The sequence below is a fragment of the Castor canadensis genome, chromosome 17 (genome assembly GCF_047511655.1).
Source record: "Castor canadensis chromosome 17, mCasCan1.hap1v2, whole genome shotgun sequence".
NCBI classification, from domain to species: domain Eukaryota; kingdom Metazoa; phylum Chordata; class Mammalia; order Rodentia; family Castoridae; genus Castor; species Castor canadensis.
In genome coordinates, this window is record NC_133402.1 from 49,143,213 (window position 1) to 49,166,255 (window position 23,043).

Consider the following 23,043-nt stretch of genomic DNA (forward strand, 5'->3'; position numbering starts at 1 on the left):
AGGCAACTCTGGCTTTATTCTTATCTACCCATTAGCTATTTTGTGGCACAGCAGTAATGGGAAGCACTTTCCTGATTCTGGACATATCTGAAAGCGCCAAAACGAACATCATTAGACAGCCCTCCTCAGAGAAATGTTCTAGAAGATTTCTTAGGAATAATTTCAATCCACCTTGACATGTTCTACTCCTTTGGGTTCACTCCACCACCTGCCTCCTGACAGGTTAGTTTCTCTCTTTTTTTTTTTAATTGGCATACTGGGGTACAATGAGACATTTATATAAGTGCTTACAATGTATCTTAATAAGACTTCCCCACTCCATCTCTTTCCTTTATCTCCCCTCCCCCAGGTACGTGTGGGTTTTTTTTCAAGCCCAGGCTGGCCTTAACTGCTTTCCTGTGATCTCTGCTTCCTGAATAGCTAGGACTACAGATGTGAGCCACAACTGCCTGGCTACTTTCTCTTAACAACACAAATTAAATTACTTCAATGCCTGAGACCTATGCATGGCAGAAAGGGGATACAGACAAAAACATAAGCCATATAGTCCTGAATCTCAACAGCAAGCAAGAAAATTTATGTATATATATATATTTGGTGGTAATGGGGTTTGATATCAGGGCATTGTGCTTGCTAGGCAGGCATTATACCACTTGAACCACACCCCCTAGCCCTTTTTTTGGTTTAGTTATTTTTCAGGTAGGGTCCATCCTCAGGTCTAGATCTTTCAATCTACAGCTTCCTGTGTAGATGGGGCCACAGGTGCATGTCACCACACCTGGCTTATTGATTCAGATGGGGGTCTCCCTAACTTTCTACTTGGGCTGGTCTCAAAATACAATCCTCCTGATTTCTGCTAAGAATAGAAGAGAAAAGGGCTCAGGACTTGGCTCATGTGGTACAGCAACTGCCTAGCAAGCATAAGGCCGAGTTCAAATCCCAGTACGAAAAAAAAGGAAATCTAGGAGGGAAATGAGGAGGGAAAAGTTGTTCTTTATGTTACAATAATGAAGGCAATCGCTTTGGAACCCATAATGAATTAAGGGAGTCAGAAGTGATAGGCATTGTGATGGAGCAGAAGTTACCACAAAGTAACCTTACCAAAACAACACCAAACCTGAATTGATCTTTATATCTCATTACCAATCAACTATAAATACCAGTTCTAAGTTTAAATTTTTAATGAAGTTAAACTTACCAAGCTTTTCTTTCAGACTGTGCTTTTGGTGCTGGTTCTAAAGGGTCATCACGAAATCTAAGGTCATCTAGATTTTTCTCTTATTATCTTCTCTAAGAGTTTTATATGTTTGCATTTTATAGTTAGGTATATGAGACATTTTCAATTAACTTTTGTGAAAGCTTAAGGTCTGTGTCTAGACTCATTTTTCTCTATGTGAATGTCCAATTGTTTCAGTACCACTCACTGAAAAGACTATCCTTTCTACATTGAATCCTTTGTCAAATTTACTACATTTATATGGCTATTTCTAGATTCTGTTTTACTCCATTCATCTATCTGCATATTCTTTCACCAAAAATCTACACACAGTATTTATAGCAGCTTTACTCACAATTGCTAAAACCTGAAGCAACCAAGATAAAATATCTTTCAATTGGTGAACAGATAAACAAACTGTGGTACATTCATACAATGGAGCATTACAAAAGAAATGAGCCATTAAATCACTAAAAGACATACAGGAGCTTTAAATACATATTGCTAACTTAAAAAAAAGTAATCTGAAAAGGCTACTACCAAATTACCCCAAACATATGACAGTCTAGAAAAGGCAAAACTATGGAGACAGGAAAATTATCAGTGGTTGTCAATGTGTCAGGAGATAAAGGAAGGATAAAAGTGGAGAATAGGTTTTTTAGGACAGTGAAACATGCTGTATTGACACCATAACGATGGACACATCTTTATACATTTACTCATACATGCTTTATACATTTATTAAAACACCTAAAATGTACAATACAATTGAGCCCTAACGCACACTCTGAACTTTCAATAATATTAATCAATACTGGTTCATCCATCATAGTAAATGCACCTCACTAACGCAACGTGTTAATGATAGGGGAAAATGTAAAGGATGTGTACGCAAGGGGGCACAGGAAATCTTTGTACTTCCTCCTCCAGTTTTCTGGACAAAAAAGTCTATTAGATTAAAAATTCACCTTAAACACAAATAATCTAGTGAACATCTTATGTACTTTCTAATACAACATGCTGTCCAGAGGTTGTCTGTGGATAAAAGCTGTAATTGTGTTCTACAAATTAAAATGGTTCATAATTCTTAATAGTACTTACTTCCGTACTTACTTACCTTTTGAGACACGGTCTGTGTTGCCCAGGCTGGATCAAACTGCTGGGCTCAAGTGCTCCTCCATCAATTTCCCTGGTAGATAGAGCTACAGGAATGCTCTACTAGATCTGGTTATCATTTTTATTTATTTATTAAAAGTAGTTTTATTTTTCTGGACACAATTCACCTTTATTTTATTCGTACATGACATTTTTGGCTACGAATATAGTTTGTGGTATGATTCTGATTTTATTTCATAAATTCTGATAGAAGAACAAAACCATAGTAACTATCCCACTAGTCCTGTATGTCCTTATGTCCTTGCCACACTGGGACTAGCAGGATTGTCTGGTGAGCAGTGCCCTTTCCTACCAGGGAAATCAGCACAGAAGCCAAAGCTGCTCTCTGAGATTTATAGTCTCAACTCACACATAATCTCAGCCAACCGCAAAAGTTTCCCATCTTTTAAAAACCCAAGTGAGAAAGAAATCCAACAATAAGTGGGACTCTTACCAAGTGGAGTGACACGGGGCTGAACATCCTTCAGAACTTCATGTAGCCACTCCGTGAATCGAACATAATAAAGATCAGAGAAGATGTCATCTACCCTTCCATTTTCAAAAAGATACTACGAGAAAAATAATTAATAAAAGTCATTGGCAGTCTCTTGAGTAAGACTTTCAGGAGAAATAAACATCTTTCCACTAATGCCACTATTTCTTCCTACCCATTTTCCGCTCAACAAAAGAAGGTACCAAGTCAACTGACCATCATGTGACATTTTCGTAGTGGTCTTCAAATCATGTGAACTGATTCCTACAACATTGTTTCTTTTCTTTTTTTTTTTTTTTTTGGTCGTACTGGCATTTGAACTTAGGTCCTCGTACTTGCCACTCCATCAGCCCCCTATAACATTCTTAACAGTTAGGTCAATGAGGCAGATTTTATGAATACTATTTTATCACGCAAGCCGTTGTCTTGTGGTAGTAAAAACCATGAACAGGATCTTGGGTCAGCCTATTATTAGGATATTGTATAAGTTAAATATTGCATGTCCAAGTCTTTTAACTTCTAGTTGTCAATTTTCTTGCATTTAAATTACTGTACTTGTCTCCCAGTACAGACGAGAGCATGTGGAATAATTCATATGGTACCTAGAAGATTTTACTCAGGACCAGGCAACAGAGTGAGTCCCAACAAATATGCTTCACCTGGATAGACTAAAAACCCAAGTATATCTGTATACAATTCTAGCCAGACTCCTTCACATAATCGCTCTGTATTAATATATGTAACAAAAAGAAAAGCTATATGTTAACACTAGACTTTGTTTTGAATAAACTACTTTTTTTAAAATAAAAACTATATATTTCCTTTAACCAGTAGGAAAGTGTTAAGTAAATGCTTTGTGATTAAGAAAGAAAAAAAAAAAAAAGCTGTTGCGGGAATTAACAAATATTTTAACACAAATTTCTTTAGATGGTAGGATTATAGAAGATACTTGTTTGGTTATTTTGTTTTCTAGACTGAACATATAGGTCTTTACAATTTAAAAAAATTATTTTTAAAATTCACTATAGCACTAACTCGACCACCAGCAAACACCCAATGGGAACATAGCTCAAACATGTTCCTTTGATCTGTTTCCTACCTTTTGGATACACAGGAAAATATAGTAGAGTACATCTGGGTCATAGGGTTCACCTTCTCCATTTCGGGCTTCCCGTGTCATTAGACAAAGTCCATAATTCAATTCAGCCACAGCAGAAGAGATGAGATCTTCCTGGAATCGTAGCAACTGGCGCCCTGTAATACAAGTCCCAAGAGTGAATGGGGATCCTGGCAGCAGTTGTTTTGTTTACTGGCTGCTCATATTCCTGAAAGGAGGGCTCAGAACAGACACTGCCCATCAGGGTACTGAGAAAGGAATGGCCAGATCTATGATCAGAACTGATAGACTAAAGCAGTAATCACATATACTATTACACCAACGGTTTCCTTTCCATAATTCTTCCCCATCCAACATATCCCAACAATTATTACTAGGAGCAAGAAATAAAAGCAGAATCTATGAGCCTAAAGTCTTGAGCACACTGACCAGTTTCTATTTCTTCCGATAAGTCACTCTTCCTTGGTTTCCTAGGTCAACACTAGAAACTCATGGGTATAAACATGCTTAGTCTTGAGAAAACCCCAGAAATCCTGCCCCTCTGCTATTTCAGAGTCTAGTTTCCAGAGTCAGGAGACATTACTTTCCTGTCACACTTTAAACAAATACCATCCTCCTCTCCCTCCCAAAACACTCACTCCCAATGGGTGCCAATCTGTTCTGAGCATCTTTCTCTAGTTCAGCATTCTTGGTCTGGGCCCAGTTTTTCCATACTTCAAGCCCTTCTTCAGGCTTCAAAGAATTTGGAAGCAGAAGTTCTGGGGAAGGCTGTGGCTGAGACTGTGGTTCAACTTCAGCAACTTGGACAGTTTGAGCCTATGAGAAAGAAATCATTAGAATGTGTCAATACTGTTTTACGTTCGATCTTTGGCAAAACTACTGGAAAAAATGTTACTTATGGTTCATCTAGCTAAGAAAAAAATTTCCAGCCAGGTGCTAATGGCTCACGCCTATAACCCTAGCTTCTCAGAAGGCAAAGATCAGGAGGATCACAGTTTGAAGCCGGCCCCGCTAAACAGTTTGCAAAACCCTATCTCAAAAAAAACCCAGCACAAAAAAGGGCTGCTGGAGTGGTTCAAGGTACAGGCCCTGAGTTTAAGCCCCAGTACCAAAAAAAAAAATCTCTTCTTGCTGTCCTACTTTCAAGAAACTTGGAAATTATACTTATTCCAGGGATAGCAAAGGTAGCACTATAACTAGGCTAGTACAGGTCTTCTCAGCCCTGGCTGCACTTTTGAATTTCACTTAAAAAACACCAATACCCAGGTTTAGACTGGAATCTGTCACTAGGGTAGAGGCCAGGTATCAGTCTTTTAAAAACTCCCCAAATGTGTCTGTTGTTCACTCTCCTAGAGATGACCCGCTTTCAGTCCACTGAAAGTGTATGCCTTTCTAATTAGCTGTACTATCTGTCACTTTCAAAATAAATAAATAACAGCTATCTAAGTAAAGAGGGAGAGTAACGGAGGGGATGAAACATACCAGGGTACATTGTATAAATATATGGACACGTCAAAACAAAAATCCCTGTATAACTATTATATACTACATACTAAGAAAAACATTAAAAAGAAAAAAAAAAAAAACTCCCCAAGTAAAAAGGTAATTCTAGTACCATCACTGAAACTCCTGGTTCAAAGCACTGCCCTCCAAATTTCAATGTGCAAATAAATTACTAGGGGGTTTTACTGAAATGCATATACTGATTAAAAAGGTCTGGAGGTGGGACCATGGGACCTGAGATTCTACATTTCTAACAAGCTCTGAAATAGAACCAAGTCTGGTAGTCTGCAGACCAATTTTTGATAGCAAATTACCAGAGCAGTAATTTCTTTTTTTTTTTTTTTGGGAGGGATTGGGATTTGAACTGAGGGTTTCCAGTTTGCAAAGCAAGTGCTCTACTACTCGAGCTATACCTCCAGTTCATTTTGCATTGGTAATTTTGGAGATGGGATCTTGTGAACTATTTGCCCAATACTGCAAAAAAAAAAAAAGGATGGAAAGGAGGAGGGAAGGAAGGGAGGGAAAGAAGGAAGGGAAGGGAGGAAGGAGAGGAGGGGAGGAAAGGAGGAAGGGAGGGAGGAAGGAAGGAAGGAAGAAAGGAAAAACTGGGTACCAAGTAGAGTTAGTATGTTTTTTGTTTTTGGCAGTACTGGGGTTTGAACTCCAGACCCCACGATTACTAGGTAGGTGCTTAATGGACCGCTTGATCCATTCCACAAGCCCTTCTTGTGTTGAGTATTTTCAAGAAATGAGGCAGCAGATGGAGGTGACTATGGGATCAAAGGAGGGAGATTTCACCATAAAACTGGTTTTAAAGAAAGGAGACATGAAAGCTTTGATAAAAACTATGCCCTCCCCCAACTCATGACAGTTGAAAGAGCATAATACACTGCCACCAGATCTCCTTACGGTTCAACAGTCTTTCTCAGAGGTTACAAAAGTCTAAGGTTCACTGGGCACTCGTGGTTCCTCGTCCCTGTAATTCCAGCTACTTGGGAGGCTGAGATCGGGAAGTTGGAGGTTCAAGGCCAGGCCATGCGAATAGTTCCCAAGATCCCATCTCCATAACAACCAGAGCAAAATGGACTGGATGTGTGGCTCAAACAGTAGAGCACTTGCTTCACAAGAGCAAAGCCCTAAGCTCAAACTTCAGTCCCAACAATAACAACCAAAAAAAAGTAGTCACCTAAGGCTTCAGCCACACCAGTGCTGGAATTATAGGCATGTACCACCATACCAGGATCAAGAAAGATGTCATACTTATCTCTATTTCCCAGAATCTAGCACAGAGATTGATGAAGAGTGCCGAGGTTTGTTTGTGGTCTATGTATATTAAAGATACAAACATGCCTTTCCCTTGTTATGGATATTTTTTTGTTTTTGATGGTAAAACGTCATATAAATTCCTATATAATACTTTGCAGGGCTATGGATGTGGCTCAAGTGGTATAGCGCCTGCCTAGCAAGACCCTGAATTCAAACAATACTGCTGACTTTGCAAAGAACACATTTTCTGAAAACATGATCCCACTAAAATAAACTCTAGAAAGCTCTCTTATTAGAGGGCCCAGACATACAAATTAGGAAAATAATAAGCACCAGAAGAGGCTTAACCTGAAACTAAACTATTAGGCTCAAGAAAGCTGAGGGGAAGCCTAATATGCTCCATCTTTGTGAACAAAAGCTGAGCGGAGTCCCATTTACAACTCTCCTGGCTGGTATCTCCTATATACAAGCAATTCTACATACCTCTCCTTGATTTCTCTTGTCAACACAATTCTTAGGAAATCCAGAAATGCCTTATTTTATACCACCAATCAAACCGAACTAAATTCTTGGAAAGACAAAATCCCCATCCCCCATAACTCCTCTTCCACAGTTCTTCTCTCACGCTGCCCTAGGCCATGTCCTTTCAGTTCATCCCTGAATTTATACTGTTGCATTTGTACATAAATCTAGGCAAAAAACCTCATTTTAAATCTCACCCTTTCCATAAAGACACCTCTGCTAACTTTTTCAGTGTAACTGAATTTTTTTTTTTTTTTAAGCAGTACTGGGTTTAAACTCAGAGCCTCACGCTTGCTAGGTAGGGGCTCTACCACTTGAGTCACACTCCTAGCCATCATTGCTAACTTCTTAAACTAAAATTTCTGAATTTGTCTTTTTGTGTATATCTTTTTTTTCCTTTTTTAAAAATTTTTGTTGTACTGGGGGTACATTTATAAAAGTTCTTACAATATATCATAGTTTAATTCAGCCCCTTCATCATTCTCCTTTATTGCTCTTTCCCCTACGTAATTCTTTATTATGCTGCCTTATAAGTAATTTTAAGGAACAGAAATTCTAAGTTCTTATTCTCAACAACTAGACACTAGGCTACCTGAAACAAGAACTCTACTTTTAGGCTTGATAGCTAGCAACTTAGTGCATCCTTAACAATGTTATCTGAATTTTATAGAGAAACCACTTGATTAGCCTTTGCTTAATTAATCATTTATGGTCTGAGTTTCTGAGTGTAGTCCTTCACCTAACTTGTGTCAGCTCCCTCATGTGAATACTAAACCCTACGATCCCTGAGACATCCTACTTTTAACTGAGCCATAAAGACCAGAGATTCTGTATTCCATTCTAAAGGTCTCCTAAACAAGGAACTGGACTGTTTACTATAGCTTAAATAATCTATCCACACCCAATTCTGAGCTATCCTTAAGAAGACTAATAATTAAGCAGGGGATGGTGGTACATGTCTGTAATCTTAGCCGTTCAGGAGACAGAGGCAGGATGATCATGAGTTCAAGACCAGTCCAGGCAAAGTGAGACTATATCTCAAAATAAACAAACAAATAAATAAAAATAAAACCAATGGCTCAAGTGGTAGAGAATTTGCCTAACAAGACTGGGCTGAATCCCCCATACTGCCTCCCGCCCACGTGCCAAAAAAAGACTAATAATTACAAAAGATAAAAGACCCAGACAATTTTAAAGTTAAAATTTCAACATAGTTCTATTTTAGCAAATTTTATGTAAATCTAAAATTATTTTCTGTCTTTTGGCAGTACTGGGGTTTGAGCTTCAAGTCTTGTACTTGCTATGCAAGCTCTTTACTGCTTAAGACACACCTCCAGCCCCTAAAATTCTTTAAAAAAAAAAAAAATTAAGAAAAAATTTTCAACATAGCCGCATGTCAGAAAATGAACCAAGCAGATACAGTCCTCAAGCCTGTAATCCTAGTCACTTGGGAAGCAGGGATCAAAAGGATTGTGAGTTAGGCTACCCAGGGTGAAAAGTTCTTAAGACCACATTTTAACCAGGAAAAACTGGGCAAAGTAGGACATACCTGCCATCCCAACTACCCAGAAAGCATAAATAGGGGGATTTCAGTCCAGGTCATCAGGGGCATAAAACAAGCCCCTATCTCAAATAACCAAAGCAAAAAGCCTGAGAGCATGGCTCAAGTGGAAGAGCGCCTGCCTAGCAAGCACAAGACCCTGAGTTCAACCCCTAGTACTGCCAGAAAAAAAATAAATGAAGAAAGTTAATCAAGGTTTATCTTGACTATTTTCAGAGAATACAAAAACATTCTTAGGAAATGTCACAGTATAGAAAACTTATTCAAGGCTCCCTAAGGTTCTAACTTTTGGGATTTTGATTTTGTTCTTTTGGGACAGGGTCTAATTTCGTAGCCCAGGCTAGCCTTACCTTGTGATACCTCCTGAGTCACCCCACAGGCCCACTATGAGGTATTTTAGGTCTTCTAATTTACCTATACCAGATACTAAAAGGAACAACCAACCTCACAGCTTCTCCACAGGAGTTTATTGCCACCATGAGTTACGTGTTAATCTATAAGGTTCTACTAGATTTGTTCACTTGAGATGCAAGGAACTAGCTTCTGGGATACAGATAACTCTTGAGGTACTCCATTTAGGTAATCTCCTAAGAAGAGATTATAATCAATCCCCAATTTAAAAAAAAGTTACGAAGAAGTATCTTAGGGACCTAGACTCAAAGCCTCTCTTTAAAACAGCAAAGCAAGCAGTTGGTGCCATATGCCTGTAATTGTAGCACTCAGGAAGCTGAGGCAGGAGAATCACAAGTTCAAGGGCAGTCAGCCTGAGTTACATAGATCATATCTCAAACAAAAAACCTGCAAAGCAGTTACTGGTCATTTAGTTGACCTCTAAGTAGTAGGGTAAAACCTCTTGTCTATTGTATAGCCTCATCTGCTGCTTCTCTTCCTTCCCCTCAAACACAATTCTAAATTCCATCACTGCAAAATTAACATTACAGCATTAAACAGAGACTTCTGCCAAGTTCTGTATTACACGGAGTCCTAAGGAAGAAGAATACCCTACAAATAAATCTTACTTACCGAACAAGTAACCTGGAGCTGCTGCTGCTGTGGTGGTGGTGGTGGTGTCTGTTCTTGAGGGGTTTGCTGCTGCGGCTGTTGCTGGGGGTCCCATATATGAACAGTCTGAGCCGTGTTCTGGTATGTGCCTGCCACAGCCTGCACAGCCACTGGAATGTGGATGTTGCCATTCATGAACTGTGCTGGAAAGAGAGAGTTTGCAAGGGTCTGCACTACCTCTTCATGGGAGTTTTTCACTACAGACGTGGTGCCCACCATCTTCTCCTTGTCATCCTCCAGCTTTACAGCTGCCAGGGCCGTGGGTGAGCCACTGACATGAACTGCGTTGTAGGCTTCCTGGGGAATGGCAATGTGGGTAATGCTCTGTTGCTGAGGGTCCCCCCGGGGCTGGGCAGAATAAACAGGGATGGTCCAAGTTTCTCCTGTAGGGCTAGTAATGGTCCCAGTGGCACTGTACAGATGGGCACTGTCTACTGTCAGTAAGTCTGGCCTCAAAGACACATAGCTCTGTTGCTGGCCCTGAGGAATAGCCAGCACGGTGGCCACCGGCTGCCCTGAGATGGCGTAGGACACAGTGATGGGCATGTCCACTTTGCGTTTCTTCACTGGCTGGAGGACACTGGCTGTGCCACCAACCCGCCGCTCCCCTTCCCGGGGTGAGCCCTGCTGGGATGGTGGTGGGGAAAGGGCACCCACGGTCTGGATTTGGATCTGCTGACCCCCAGCAAGAGACTGGCCAGCCACCAGCTGAGCCTGGATTTGCTGATGTGGGATGTGATCCTCCGGGATTTCTGTAGTCTGGATCTGCTGGGCTGCCTGCACGTGCTGCACCTGGATCTGGGCTGCTTGCAGCTGCGAGGGGCTGGGACTCTGCAGAGATGGGGTCTGGATGGAAGGGGCTGCTGATTGCGGTGCCTGGCCCTGAATCTGCACCTGGACCTGGATGGGTTGCTCGGCAGGCTGGTGAACGGTGAACTGCGGGGAGAGCTGCTGAGCCGAAACCTGCTGCGGAGACTGCTGTACCTGTACCTGTACCTGCAGCGACAAGATTCATCAGTGAGTAAGGCAGGCAGCATTGAGAATCCATTCCTTTTTATGCAGCCATGAAGAAGAACGAAATGTTATCATTCGCTGGTAAATGGATGGAATTGGAGAACATCATTCTGAGTGAGGTTAGCCTGGCTCAAAAAACCAAAAATCGTATGTTCTCCCTCATATGTGGACATTAGATCAAGGGCAAACACAACAAGGGGATTGGACTATGAGCGCATGATAAAAGCGAGAGCACACAAGGGAGGGGTGAGGATAGGTAAGACACCTAAAAAACAAGCTAGCATTTGTTGCCCTTAACGCAAAGAAACTAAAGCAGATACCTTAAAGCAACTGAGGCCAATAGGAAAAGGGGAACAGGTACTAGAGAAAAGGTTAGATCAAAAAGAATTAACCTAGAAGGTAACACCCACGCACAGGAAATCAATGTGAGTCAATGCCCTGTATAGCTATCCTTATCTCAACCAGCAAAAACCCTTGTTCCTTCCTATTATTGCTTATACTCTCTCTACAACAAAATTAGAAATAAGGGCAAAATAGTTTCTGCTGGGTATTGAGTGGGGGGAGAGGGAGGGGGCGGAGTGGGTGGTAAGGGAGGGGGTGGGGGCAGGGGGGAGAAATGAACCAAGCCTTGTATGCACATATGAATAATAAAAGAAAAATGAAAAAAAAAAAGAGAATCCATTCCTGAAAGGAAAAAGAAATCCTAGGCAGGAGCCCTGTAAATATGAGGAAAAGGGGATACCATAGGCAAAGCTTCTAAGGAAGCCACAATCTCTAAAACCATATGGAAAATTCCTCAACATCACACTGAATTAAATGACACATGTTCATTCCAGACAGCAAGCAAGACAATCAACTGGAATCTAAGAGAGAAATATAACATTTGCTCATTTTTAAGTCTTCTTTGAAAATTCACTTACTTCGTTTTTGCATATTAGTATAGTAGTTCCAATATATAACCTGTAAGTATGTATCTAGATGTATATTCAAAAAATTTACCTATGAGGTTAGTGATAAAAATTGTGGAGGCCACTATTTTACAAGGTTAGAAAAAGAAATACATCCAAGAAGCTGAACAAAAAGTAGAAAATACAGTTACAAAGTTCTTGAAATCTATAGTCAGTTCCAACTTCACTATTTAAAATGCAGGTACTGTTGCAGGGTAGAGTGCTGACTTAAGATACTTATGTTAAAAACAAATAACCCCCCTACACACCCAAAATCCAGATAGTTTAATCAAGCAAAGTTACTATATACTAGATCACACATTTCTGGCAACAATATGGCTTATGTCTTACCACTTTTATTTCAGCATGCAAAAGCATCATTAAAAAAGTTATTATATATAGTGTGCAATTAAAAAAAGTGTTTATATCAGACATATATACCTAAATTATCTTAACCACAGGGAGGAAGAAAGAAATGAAAAAGGTCTGGGGGCATGGCTCAAGTGTTAGAGCACTTGCCTTGCAAACGTGGAGCTCTGAGTTCAAACCCCATTATTGCCAAAAAAAAAAAAAAAAAAAAGAAAAAGGCAGATAATAAGAAAATAGATGAGGATCCTTTTTTTTTTTTTTTTAAGATGGCACTGGCGTTTGAACTCAGGGCCTCACACTCTCTAGGCAGGTGCTCTTACCCCTTGATCCGCTCCTTAAGCCTTATGGATGAGGATCTATACCTACCTAGTAACAGGACACACATAACAAAATATAGCCAAGGATAGCATAGAGACAATTGAATATCCACACGCAAAAGAATGAAGTTAAGTTAGGCATGGTGGCACACACAATTTATAATCCCAGCACTAAGGAGGATGACACAGGAGTGAGTTTGAGGATCAATGGGCTACATAGGAAGATCCTGTCTCAAAAAATAAATTGAGTAGTAGTCAGGCATGGTGGCACACACAATTTATAATCCCAGGACTAAGGAAGATGACACAGGAGTGAGTTTGAGGATCATTGGGCTACATAGGAAGATCCTGTCTCAAAAAATAAATTGAGTAGTAGAGTGCTTACCTAGCATGTATGAAGCCCCATACCCAATTCCTAGCACCACAAATAAAATTTAAAATTTTAAAAAAAGAATAAAGTTGAACATCTTTCTCAAACCTCACATCAAATATGGCAAAGCATCAGAATAGAGGTTTCTTCAAAGAATACAGAAGTAGCCAATAAATGCATACAAAATTATTCCACATTAACTAGCTATGAAGAAAATGCAAATCACAACCACAATGTTACAGGGCATAGTGACACATGTTTACAGTCCTAGCACCTGGGGAGGCTGAAGCAGGCAGAATCTCAAGTTTGAGGTCAGCCCCGGCAATGTACCAAAACCCTGTCTCCAAAATCCAAAATAGAGAATCAATGGTGTTGAGTTAAACACACAGTATTGTCTTACAACTGTAATACTGCTTTCTTAAAAATAAAAAATAAGAATTTAAATATGGTTATTGTCATTTAATCATAGCTCACATGCTTCATGATTTGTTTGGCAGGTACTGGGGTTTCAACTCAGGGCCTTACGCTTGTTAAGCGGGCACTCTACCACTTGAGGCATAGTCCTCAGCCCTTTTTTGCCTGAGTCATTTTTCACGTAGGATCTTATGATTTTGCCCAGAGCTGCCCTCAAATTGTGATTCGTTTACATACAGCTTCCCTCATAACTGGGATCACAGGTACAGGCAAGCAAGTCTGGCTTATTGAGATGGGGGTCTCGCTAACTTTTTTCCTGGGCTGGCCTGGAGCAAACAATCTTTCTGATGCCCACCTGCCAAGTAGCTGGGGTTATATGTGCATCATGCCCAGCTTCCATGGTTTGACTGTATCTCTGATCTTTCTTAGAAACCATTTTTCCACTCTCAAACTTCTAAAACAAACAACTATATGGCTATTAACTTTCCAAAAATCACAGGGAGTCAGAACTTCCCAGTCCAAGTCTGCTATGCTTTGAATATGTGCCACAAAAATTATGACCTGAAAACTTATTCCCAATTCAACAGTGATGGGAGGTGGGGCCTTGTGCATGGCTCTACCACTGAGCTGCATCCCCAGACTTCTGTATTTTAAGACAGGATCTCGCTAGGTAGCTCAGGCTGGCATTGAGCTCACTTTATAGCCTATGCTGGCCTCTCATGATCCTCCTGCTTCTACTTTCTGATAGCTGGGATTAAACAGTGTAGCTCTCCCGAGACTTTTTAACTACCGTTTTCCTTTTTTTTTTTTTTGGCGGTACTGCATTTGAACTCAGGGTCTCACGCTTGCTACACAGGCCCTGTACCACTTGAGCCACTCCGCCAGCCCTCCTTTTCTGTTCATCAAAAGAAACACATACATATCCAAGGAACTCTAATTTAGACTCTCAATCATATATAGTATGTTTTGCCTTAATTTCTTCATGAAGTACCCTTTCCATATCAATTGGACAGACTACTAAGTCTTCTGTATAGCTACCAAACTTTAAGTAGATCTCAACTAAGCTGGTTCTACAATTTTATTCTCATGAGTATATTTTTTTTCTAGATTTTTAAAGTAATTTTGTTGAGCATATTACTGAGTCACTTTTATAGAAATTATGTGTAAATATAGTCCATAGATCAGTGCTATCTAGGGACATGTTAGAAATGAAAACTCTAAGCTGGGTGCTAGTGGCTCATGCCTATAAATCCTATCTACTTAGGAGGCAGAGATCAGGAGGATCACCATACGAAGCTAGCCCTGGCAAATAGTTCATGAGCTCCTATCTCAAAAAAACCCACAAAAAAAAAAAAAAAAGTTGATGGTAGCCCCTGAGCTCAAGCCCCAGTACTTTAAAAAAAAAAAGAAAATTCTAAGACACTGATCCAGACCTACAGAACCAGAATTCTGATGGTAGGGCCCAGCCATCTGTGTTTTAAGTTTAGTAACAATCAATCTAGAACTTTTATTGGACCTCACTTGTTTAGGTTCTTAACTACTTTGCAACAAGTTATTTATTTCCCCTCATTATCATTTAGAACCTAAGTAATCTAAAGCTCAACACAAAAATCTAAATTATGCAACTAAGGAATCAGTAAGAAACCATGAAATAACCACACAGAATAAACCTGGTAGGTATCTTTTCTCCCAAATAATCACTGAAGTTGAAAATAGTGTATATTGCTGAGCGTGGTGGTACTTGCCTATAGTACCAGTACCTTGGGAGACTGAGGCAAGAGAATTGAGAGTTTGAGGCCAGTGTGGGATACTTAAGTGAGATCCTTTCTCAAAAAAAAAGAAAAGAAAATGGTACATACGTAACAGTTTTTTGTTTGGTTGGTTTTTGTTGCTCAATACTGAACCCAAGCCTCATGCTAGTTATAATGTTCTACAACTGAGCAACACTCCCAACCCCAATAACATTTGCTTTGCTTTTTTTTCTGGTTTGGTTTTTGGCTATTTTAAGTGCAAAACTATTATTTAAAGGAAAATGAGCTGGGTCAGTGAGTATGCTGGATTTCCAAATTCCATCTCCTAAGCAGCAATTGAAAAAAATTACTAGGCACAGACCTGTAATATTTCAGAGGGTGAGGCAAGAGGATCACAAGTTCAAGGCCAGCATGGAAAACATAGTAAGATGCTATGTTTAAAAAAAAAAAAAAAAGTAATAAATTACTTTCATATTTTCACATGAAAAAAAAAAAAATCTCATATATCTCTAATGCTACAGTGGTTCAGTGCTCCTGTGTTACATGTAGATAGCAATCATTTGAAATGTGATTAGTTTAAATTACAATATACTGCAAGAGCAAAATAAAAATCTGATTTCAAGATTTATATAAGAAAGGTAAAACAGCTCATTCATAATATTGTATTAATTACCTATTGAAATATATACTAAATGTTAATGATAAATAAAAAAATTTTTTTGAATTAAGTTTTTGGTTTTTGTGGGGCTTTTTTTTGAGATAGGGTATATGCAGCCCAGGCTGGCCTTGAACTCATCATTTTCCTGCCTCTGCTGGAGTGGTGGAATTTTAAGCATGTATCAAATTTTCTCTCTCTCCCCTCCCCCTTTTTAAAATGAAGCTACTTGGCAAAGTATATGTTTCACATGCTCAAAGCCGTGGGTTCAACCACAGCACCCCTAAAAACAAAACAAACAAAAAAGCCACAAGATAATTTGAAAAACACATGGGACTCACATTCTATTTCATGTTTTTAGCCCCACTAAGGATGGAGCACTGACTCACTGTACCAGAAAAGGGGCCCACAGGGTGAGGAATCAGGACCTGAGCACTGAACTCACCTGCAACTTTTAACACCTCGTCAGCAAACTCTTAGGGATTTTGGGCAGAATTTTACTTCTCATATAATTTTCTTCTAAAGGTGGTCTTTATCTAAATATTAAACATTTATCCGACTCCTATTATACAAATGAACTAAGAACACAGTCAGGGAAGGAATTTAGGTGTGGATAAAAGACAAGTCATAGACTGGGCACCAGTGGATCATGCCTGTAATTGTAGTTACTTGGGAGGCTGAGATTGGGAAGATTAAGGTTCTAGGATAGCTAGGGCAAACAGACCAGACTCATTTCCAAAATAACTAGAGCAAAATGGACTGGAGATGTGATTCAAGTAGAAGAGCACTTGCTTTGCAAGCATGAGCTCTGAAAAAAGGACAGGTCATGAAGGGCCAGAAAAGGCCACAACAAATGGTTTGCCAATCCTAAGTGATTATCAGAATCCTAATCAACTCACAAAAGGCCAATAGAAAAATAACAGATTTCAATTCTGTTTTGGCTACAAATCTGTTTGCATAACACACCATATTACGAACACTACCTCCTCAAAGCAGATGCCAGAATCACCTTCTCAACAATTCCTACTGCTGGAGTGTAGGCACATGATCAACAATTCCCAAATTACATACACCCCCCATGAAATTTGGACTCGGGAGAAACTGAAGCAGCAGGAACCACAGCCTTGATTTTCTGGTAAGAGTAAAAGAATGTGGCTTAAACAGAACAGGACGACCTAGTCCCAAGGAAAGACTGGTAGCATGAAGACCTGTACCCAGAGGTAGGGCTGAAGTTCCTTACCAGAGCAGGCTAGCAATGTGACCTGAGTCCTGTTTCGGCTATGTAGCCTCCAATACCTATACTATATACCAACACTGACTTTCCCACAAATCCCTTGAGCTAGTTACTATCCTTTAGTCAATTTTTTCTGAGGAAACTGGTGGGGAAGGGGGGATTATCTAATATTTACAACCAAAAAAACCTAATGGATTACAAAAAAGAATCACACCAATTTCAAAATAATATTTACCCCTGTGGGGGGAAATATTCACAGAGGGGTACTATATATTTGAACTAACTGTAACATCGTCTTAAAAAAAAAAAAGGAAAAATAACAAACCACCAACACATACTAACCTTTACTATTTATAATGTTAGTCTAAATACTATTCGAATGTTTGAAAAGCAAATGGGCCTTTAGTACAAATGAAACTAATGACAGGAAGAAGAGGGAGAGAGGAATACCAACAGCTATTATGATGGTGATTATGATTATTTGTGGCAATACTAGAGTTTGAACTCTTACCACTTGAGTCACAACCTCAGCCCTTTTTTGCTTCAGTTATTTTTCAGGTAGGGTGTCATGTTTTTGCCTGGCACTGTCCTCATCACAGAGGAGCACCACAACACTGGGCTAATTATTGAGATGGGGGTCTCACTAACTTTTTGCTCTGGCTGGCCTAGAATTGCAATCCTCCTGACTCCATCTCTCGAGTACACTCATGAGCCACAACACCTGGCCTAACAGCTATTTATTTATTTTTTTTAATTTGGCAGTACTGGGTTTTGAACTTGAGGCTTTGGTTTTGCTAAGCAAGCACTCTACCACTTGAACCAAACCTCCAGCCTGTAATAGCGTTTTAAATTTTTATTTATTTATTTATTTGGTGGGACTGGGGTTTGAACTCAGGGCTTCATACTTGCAAAGCAGGCACTCTACTGCTTGAGCCACACCTCCAGTTCATTTTACACTGGTTATTTTGGAGATGGGGTCTCTCAAAACATTTGCCTGGGCTCGCCTCCAACCTCTATCTTCCCAATCTCAGCCTCCCAAGTAGCTAGGATTTCAGGAGTGAGCTGCTGGCACCTGGCAAAAGCTATTATTTATTGAGGGTTTACTATGTGCTAAACAGCATTCATGGGACTTACAAAGTATTTTATACAGTTCTCAGTTCTCAAAGTAACTGCATTAACAAATTATTGGTTATGCCCAAATTCTTGGGCCCTTAATTCAAACTCCATTATTGCAAAAAAAAAAAAAAAAGAAAAGAAAAAGAAAAAGAACTAAATGAAAATTTAAAAATTTAAATTTCTATAATCACTACTATGCAGTGGCTTTTTGTTTGCTTGTTTGTTTTGAGACAAGGTCTCACTATATAGCCCAGGCTGGCCTTGAATTCATAATCCTCTTACCTCAACTTTCCAAAGGTTAGGATTACAGGCATGAACCAAAACATTCTTATTTGGCTATATGAAGCACTTCTGGATATGCTTACTAGCCCCATCTGTATTTCTTCTTCCATTGACTGTCTACTTATATCCTTTGTCTATTTCTCTAGTAGTAGGAGGTTTTTTTGTGTCTTAGCAATAATAGCCAAGAGCACAAGTTTGGGGTGGGGGTGCAGTTCAAGCATAATGGCCTGGATTAATTACCAGAAACCCTCCACAAAAGAAAAAAAAAAAAAAAAGAGGACAAGTTTGAGTCAAAATAGCTTAGGTGCAAAAACGACAGCTTTCAGACCTAATCTCTTTGTGTCTCATTTGCTATTTTTAGTTTCAAACCTCACACTTCGAAAATTTTTTCTTTTGCTTTATTTTGCTTATATTTATTTATTTACTTGGTGCTGGGAATGGAATCCAGGGCCATGCACAAGGTAGGTAAGCCCTCTAGCTCTGAGCTCCCAGCCCTACTTTGAATTGGTACATAATAATTACATTTATTTATGAGGTACAGTATAACATTTCAATACATGTATACAACATGTAATGATCAGATCAATTAGTATATCCATCACCTCAAACATTTATTAACTCTTTGTGTTGAGAACATTCAAAACCTCTCTAACAGCTACTTTGAAACATAAATTGAAACATAAAATTAACCACTGTCAACCATAGGTACCCTACTATGGTATACAGTATTTTAAGTTATTCCTCCAACCCACTGTACTCATGTACTTGTTAATCATCCACTCACCACCCATGCTCTCCTGAAAAATTAATACTTTTGTAAGTGTATAGATAGTATACAGGTTAATCACATAAATACATAAACAAACCATAAAATATACACAGGCATATAGAAGAGATCAAGAAACTACCATGTGTACAAAAATTGTGTAACTCAGGCCTATATTTGAGTCTGATACCGTTCAGAAAGAAAATTATTTTTTTGAAGTTTTATATAAAGTTGTATCTTTGCCAGGAGACAGCGGCTAATGCCTATAATCCTAGCTACTTGAAGGCTGAGATTTCGAGAATCGAGGTTTGAGGTCAGCCCAGCCAAATAAATCATAAGACCCCATCTCCAAAATAACCAAAGCAAAATGGACTGGCGGTGTAGCTCAAGCGGTACAACACCTGCTTTGTAAGCACAAAGCTTTGAGTCCCACCAAAATAAAAAAAAAAAAGAAAGAGCACTGACTATTACTGAATTTTTATACCACTAACTTGGTAATCAGGCTATCATTCTATTAACTATAAAAATATAATCATCTCTCATTATCTGTGGGTTCCACATCCATGGATTCAACCAATCATGGATCAAAAAAAATTATATCTGTATTTAACACATACGGATTTTTCTGTCATCATTCCCTAAACAATGCAGTAAACAATTTTAAATGCACCTATTTACACATTGTATTTGGTATTATATTTAATCTATGTATCATTTAAAACGTATAGAAGAATACGTATAGGTTATATACATATAATTCGATACTACTTTATATAAGGGATAAAGCAGCCACAGGTATTTTTTTGGGGGAGGGGAGGGAGAGGTGGAAGAAGGCAGAGGCATTTATTCATCCTTCTGTCCCCCAAGCATCTGCGAGAGATCCTAGAACCAATTCCCCAGGGTTTCTGAGGGATGACTGTACATGTGTGCTTTAAAATCCTTAGTCACAACCTTAAAATCTGAGGCTACACGAGGGATTACATCTCTATACTCCCTACTTCGTGACTGTGGGACCCTGATAACTGTATCATCTTCTCCAGAAGATCTCTTCTCCATTGATTTCTGTCACCTAATTCTGTATGCTTATTTATTTTAGCAATGTCTCATTTTTTTATTTTTGGTGGGACTGGGGTTTGAACTGAGGGTTTCACACTTGCAAAGCAGGCACTCTACCTCTTGAACCACACCTCCAGTCCAGCAGTATCTCAGATGTAATGAGGTGGGGTTTTTTTTTTTTGGTTTGTTTGGTGTTTTTCAGGCAGAGTCCCACTATATAGTCCAGGAGGGCCTAGAACTTGCTATGATAACTGGCCTCAAACTCACAATCCTCCATTTTCCACTCCCCCACTCCAAGTTTTGGGATTACAGGTATATATCACCATGCCTAGCAGATTTAGTGACATTTTTTCTTCCAGTACTGTTAGAAATTCTATTTTTTTTTTTTGGTGGTGGTGGTAACTGAAATTTGAACTCAGGGCTTCAAAATTGCTAGGCAGACACTCTACTACTTAAGCCATTCCTCCAGTCCTTCAAATACCTTTTCAGTCACTTAGAATGAAGAAAATGCATGTTCTCAGGAGCCTACCATATTGAACCTACCTCATGGATTTATTCTTGTATTTACATTTCTTCTTTCATTTACATGGGGTTTAGAGAAAAGGATAATGTTAATAGGTAATCTCAATTACCCTGGAACATAATAAATTATCAAAGAAAGTGTCAAGTCCAAAATCTTCAACCAATTAGGAAAGAGGAGGAGATATAAATAACTGCAGAATAATGTGAGCCAAAAAGCCAACATTCTTTTATCAATACTTCTAGCACCTTTCTTTCCTTATAATTACTGGCATAAACTATGAGTGCATCTATCCCTCCATGTGCCAGATGCTTTCTTGTTCATTATTTCATTTAGTCTCACTATATAGTATTTTCCATATTTGACAGGTGAAGAACTGGGACTAAAGAAATTAAGATCATGTCAACAACTAAGAAGTCAAGTCAAATTTAAACCCAGGACCCAGGACTGGCTCAAGTGGCAGAGTGCCTGCCTTGCAAGCATGAGGCCCTAAGTTCAAACCCCAGTACGGCCAAAAGAAAAAGTAAACCTAGGACTCCAGCTTCAGAGCCCATTTCCTTCCAAAATACCCACCTGCACCCCTTAGGGGCAAGAGGTCATACAGTGAAGACTTTTATCTCACCAGACACATGTCTCCACATTCTTGCCCCTCCATCATGCTTTACTCCTTTCCTGTCTTCTTGGTACAGAAAGCATCCAGAGTAAATAAAACTCAACCATAACACAGTGGCAAGAAAACAGCATCTGTAGCTGGAGGAGATTATTGTTTCACATAAAGTTCCCTAAAGAAGACTTTTACCTTCTCAGCAAATGTATTAATTTCTCCTCTTTCAGTAAACTTATTATCAATTAGCATTATTTAACACTTATAAATATCAAACAACAATGCAGAAATCTGTTATATAGTTACATAACCTAAAAAAAAATTAAAACTAGAACAAACCAGCCTTTCATTTTAATTCAAATTTCAAATGCCAAGCTTTCAGTAACAGACCAAAAACTAGCCTTCCTACATCTGTCTCTTCTCAAGTTGGCACAGCAGGTATCACATCCGAATCCAATCCCAGACCTCCACTTTCTATAATATTCAACTCTGAAGGATACAACAAGTATCTGTGATATATCTTTTCAGTTTACAGGGGCTGAATATATTTTAGTCCACATTAACTATGACAGAATCAGTATTAAAAAAAAAGTTTCAAAGATTCCCCTTATTGAAAATAATCTCTTCTACAAAGATATAATGTTCCTACTAACCAAAACTGTGACAGCAAATAAAATGTGTAAAACAGGCTGTACCTAAACATTTCACTTTTACCTGAACCTGCTGTGGTTGCTGAACCTGGATCTGCTGTTCTTGTTGGGTTTGTGGCTGAACACTGGTGGTGACTGGACAAGCAAGTTCAAGCAAAGACCCAGCCACTTCAGTGCTGTCTGTGTAAATGCAGTTCCCACCCTGCTGATACACCATGGTGGTGGTAGCTGTCTGCTGGAACTCCTGAAGAGCTTCTGGTCCCTTAGAGGCCAGTGAGTCCAGAAATTCCTTCATCCTGTGTTGCGGAACAGACCGAGCCTTCACTCGGATATACTCTTCAAAGGAGATGGTGTTCTCTAGAGAATTATTCATATTGCAGAGTCTTTAGGGTTCCTAGAAATAAAACAAATGGACAGAAGTCAAAATTATGCTACTAATTTATAAGTTGAAATGCACAGAAGAAAAACCCGGTATCAGAATGCAATATTCAGGGCAGCTGCACATATCTGGAATCCAAAGCAAAGTTTTATTTTACCACCTTTTTTCAGTTGATGGTATTTGAAAATATTTCCATTAATATTTCTTAAACCAAACTGTACCACACTGAAAACAAAAAAACAAAAGCATGCTTCACAATACTGGATTAAACAGCTGAAAACATACTACTCTCCAACTAGCACTAGGCCAATCACATCTTCTCGACAGAGCCAAGCACTGGACAGTAAATAAATGTCACATGCATAACTGCTCTCTATCACAGAGAGGATAACCAAGCGAGGAGAAAGGAGCTAGGAGCAGAGATTTCTATTGACATGTTTTATTTCACTGCCAAGTATGGCCTACATCGAAGAGGCAAGTATGCCATCTGGCTATGGGAAGACCCTCTTCAAGAGACAGGAGACACGTAATTCATCTCTCATCAGAAACACCGAAAATCTGCAGAGCTTGGCAGCACACACTTGTAATACCAGCATCCAGGAGACTGAGGCAAGAGGACTGTTAGTTTGAGGCCAGCCTGGACAACATAGTGAGACTCTGTCTCAAAAAAAGACAACAAAAAAGGCAAGCATGGTAGTACATGC

The 23,043-nt window shown here is 39.3% G+C and overlaps 1 protein-coding gene across 3 annotated transcripts in view; it reads right to left on the minus strand.

Annotated features, from left to right (window-relative positions):
- Positions 1–23,043, minus strand: part of Qrich1 (glutamine rich 1) — a 36,204-nt gene that overhangs the window by 4,287 nt on the left and 8,874 nt on the right. For all 3 annotated transcript variants that reach the window (XM_074058903.1, XM_020172287.2, XM_074058904.1), the window contains 5 exons: positions 22,025–22,354; positions 9,857–10,891; positions 4,620–4,797; positions 3,964–4,118; positions 2,826–2,940 (listed from right to left, as the gene is read on the minus strand). In XM_074058903.1, the coding sequence (XP_073915004.1) occupies positions 2,826–2,940; positions 3,964–4,118; positions 4,620–4,797; positions 9,857–10,891; positions 22,025–22,333 (1,792 nt within the window). In that variant the 5' untranslated portion in view covers positions 22,334–22,354. The remainder of the gene's footprint in view (positions 1–2,825; positions 2,941–3,963; positions 4,119–4,619; positions 4,798–9,856; positions 10,892–22,024; positions 22,355–23,043) is intronic.